General features: G+C 46.0%; 1 protein-coding gene across 4 annotated transcripts in view; it reads left to right on the top strand.

Annotated features, from left to right (window-relative positions):
- Window positions 1–3225, top strand: part of DET1 (DET1 partner of COP1 E3 ubiquitin ligase) — a 21835-nt gene that overhangs the window by 6721 nt on the left and 11889 nt on the right. For all 4 annotated transcript variants that reach the window (XM_006152772.3, XM_006152773.3, XM_006152771.3 and 1 more), the window contains exon 2: window positions 1534–2626. In XM_006152772.3, the coding sequence (XP_006152834.1) occupies window positions 1544–2626 (1083 nt within the window). In that variant the 5' untranslated portion in view covers window positions 1534–1543. The remainder of the gene's footprint in view (window positions 1–1533; window positions 2627–3225) is intronic.

The raw sequence follows: 3225 nt of genomic DNA, 5'->3' as shown, positions 1-3225 counted from the left end.
GTGTTTTTTTTTTTTTTTTTTTTTTTTTTTTTTAGAGATTTTTGCAATAGGACTTTTGAGCTTGCCAGAGATACAGAAAGCGAGAAGATACCTCTCAGGTGGGGATGGCCTCAATCCCTTCTCCTCCATTCTCCTCTCAGGATTTTGGGCATGCACACATATGCACCCAGTGTGAGTTTGGGTCTGAGATGCAAACTGCTGTTGACCATGTGGGAATCCAGTGCCTCTACCACTACACCACTGCCAGCCCTGAACTGTAGTTCTGTATAGTCTGGATATTAATCCTGTATCAGATATATGCTTGCAAGTATTTTCTCCTGTATGGGTTGCCTTTTCACTCTGTCGATTGTGTCCTTTGATGCACAGTTTTAAGCTGGATGTAGTCCCAGCTGTCTATTTTTGTTTTTGTTGCTTATGCTTTTGGTGTCCTATCCAACAAATCATTGCCCTGTCCAATTCTGTGAAGCTTTTCCTCTGTGTTTTCTTCTGGGAATTTTATAGTTAGGGGACTAATGTTTAGGTCTTTCATTCACTTGGAGTTAATTTTTCTATAAGATGTAAGGTATGGCTCCAGCTTTATTCTTTTGCCTATAGATACCAAGTTTTCTCAACATCATTGGTTCAAGAGACTGTCCTTTCATTATTAAGTAGTCTTGGTACCCTTGTTGAAGAACACATGACCATATGACTGAGGGTCTGTTTCTGTGCTTTCTATTCTATTCTGTGGATCTATGTTTGTCTTTATTACCGGCACCACAGTTTTGATTACTGTGGCTGTGTAATATGTTTCGAAATCAGGAAGTGTGTGTCCTCCAACTTCGTTCTTTTTCAAATGATATTTTTGGCTGCTTGAGGTCCTTTGAGATTCTGTATGAATTTTAGGATGAACTTTTCTATTTTACAGAAAACACCACTGGGATTTTGATAGGGATTACATTGCCTCTATAGATGGCTTTGGGTAACATGAACTTTTTAACAGCCCAGTAAATATTTTGTTGTACTTATCCCGTCAAACATTTCCAAAGCTGACCGTAAGTGAAAGGTATTTCTAGTGAACTAATTCCTTCCTTCAAACTTGTTTTTAGACTTAGACATGTCAGCACCACTTCTTTTTTTTTTTTTTTTTGGAGAGGTTTTTGCTATAGGGCACGTGCGTTCGCCAGAAAGAGAGAGACAGAGAGACAGAGAGTGAGAACCCCCCCCCCCGGGCGGGGGGGAATGGCCATGCTGCAATCCCTTCTCCTCCATTCTCCTCTTGGGATCTTGGGCATGCACACGCACCTGGTGTGAGTTGTTTGGGCCTAGGACTCGAACTGCAGTCGACTACCTGGGAGTTCAGCGACATAGCCATTACACTAACTGCTGGTCCCAGCTCCACTTCTTGACTATCATCTGGGAAGGAGAAATGCTGGTCACTGTCACCTCAGGAGCTCTTAGGTTTAGGGTACGAGACGGGAAATCTGTTTGACTTGTATATATCTATGTTTTGGTACATTTTGTTTTATTTTCTTGACTTGTGCCTTTTTCATGCAGAGATGTGATAATGGATCATCATGTTTCCACTATCAAACCTCGAAGAATCCAAAACCAAAATGTCATTCACCGCTTGGAGCGCCGGCGGATCAGTTCAGGCAAGGCAGGTACCCACTGGCACCAGGTCCGAGTATTCCACCAGAATGTCTTCCCCAACTTCACAGTCGTCAACGTTGAAAAGCCTCCCTGTTTCTTGCGTAAATTCTCACCCGACGGACGCTACTTTATCGCCTTTTCTTCGGACCAGACGTCTCTTGAAATTTATGAATACCAGGGCTGCCAAGCAGCAGAGGACCTACTGCAGGGATATGACGGGGAGATCCTGTCCAACGGCAACGACCAGCGGTCGGTCAACATCCGAGGCCGGCTCTTTGAACGCTTTTTTGTCCTGCTGCACATTACCAACGTGGCGGCCAACGGGGAGCACCTGAACCGCGAGTGCAGCCTCTTCACCGATGACTGCCGGTGTGTCATCGTGGGCTCCGCCGCCTACCTCCCAGATGAACCGCACCCTCCTTTCTATGAGGTGTATCGGAACAGTGAGTCAGTGACCCCCAACCCGCGGTCCCCGCTCGAGGACTACTCGCTCCACATCATTGACCTTCACACCGGCCGCTTATGCGATACGCGCACATTCAAGTGTGATAAAGTGGTCCTGTCACACAACCAGGGGCTGTACTTGTACAAAAACATCCTGGCCATCTTGTCAGTGCAGCAGCAGACCATCCACGTCTTCCAGGTGACGCCCGAAGGCACTTTCATCGACGTGCGGACCATCGGCCGTTTCTGCTACGAGGACGACCTGCTCACTGTGTCAGCCGTTTTCCCCGAGGTGCAGCGCGACAGTCAGACAGGCATGGCCAACCCCTTTAGAGATCCGTTCATCAACTCCCTGAAACACCGGCTGCTGGTCTATCTGTGGCGCCGGGCAGAGCAGGACGGTAGCGCTATGGCCAAGAGGCGCTTCTTCCAGTTTTTCGACCAACTGCGGCAGTTGCGCATGTGGAAGATGCAGCTTCTGGATGAAAACCATCTGTTTATCAAGTACACGAGTGAGGACGTAGTCACATTACGGGTCACAGATCCATCACAGGTATGAGGGGACTTGCCTGCTTTTTACCTCTCCAGTCTTCTGGGCAAAACAGAAAAGTTCTTCTATTTGCCTACAGTAACCCCTCATGAAATACTTATTTCATATAATCTCGGAATTTTGCTTCCCTAGGGCTCCAACTTAAAATCAGCTCCATTTTTACCTCTGGCCACATAGGTTTATCGGAACATATGGACACTTAATCTCAAACTGTTGACGTGTAGATAGTCAGTCCTGTGATTGGTATCCTAATTTTTTGCAGAGCATTTTTCTGTACCTTTGAGATGGAAGCCTGAATGCTACAAGGTCACAGTTTGGACTGCCCGTGGATAATCCCACCTTGATGTTATAAGGCTGTGCCTATTGGTTTGGTTCCTTTAGTTTTGGCAGTGACAATGAACTCAACTTACAAAAAAGAAAATCCTTTAAAAATGTTACTTCATCTTTTTTCCTGTTTTTTTTTTTTTTTTTAATGTTACCAGAGAGGGACAGTATGTGGGGAGTTGGTGAGAAAGCAAGCTGCCAGGTCTGGGACTTGAACCATGATTGGCTATGTTGGAGTCCAGTGCCCTTAACCACCATGCCACCTGCTGGCCTCATGT

The sequence above is a fragment of the Tupaia chinensis genome, unplaced genomic scaffold (genome assembly GCF_000334495.1).
Source record: "Tupaia chinensis unplaced genomic scaffold, TupChi_1.0 Scaffold000359_1, whole genome shotgun sequence".
Classification (NCBI taxonomy): Eukaryota; Metazoa; Chordata; class Mammalia; order Scandentia; family Tupaiidae; genus Tupaia; species Tupaia belangeri.
Note: the sequence above shows the minus strand (reverse complement) of the source record. Positions and strands in the feature narration are given on the sequence as shown.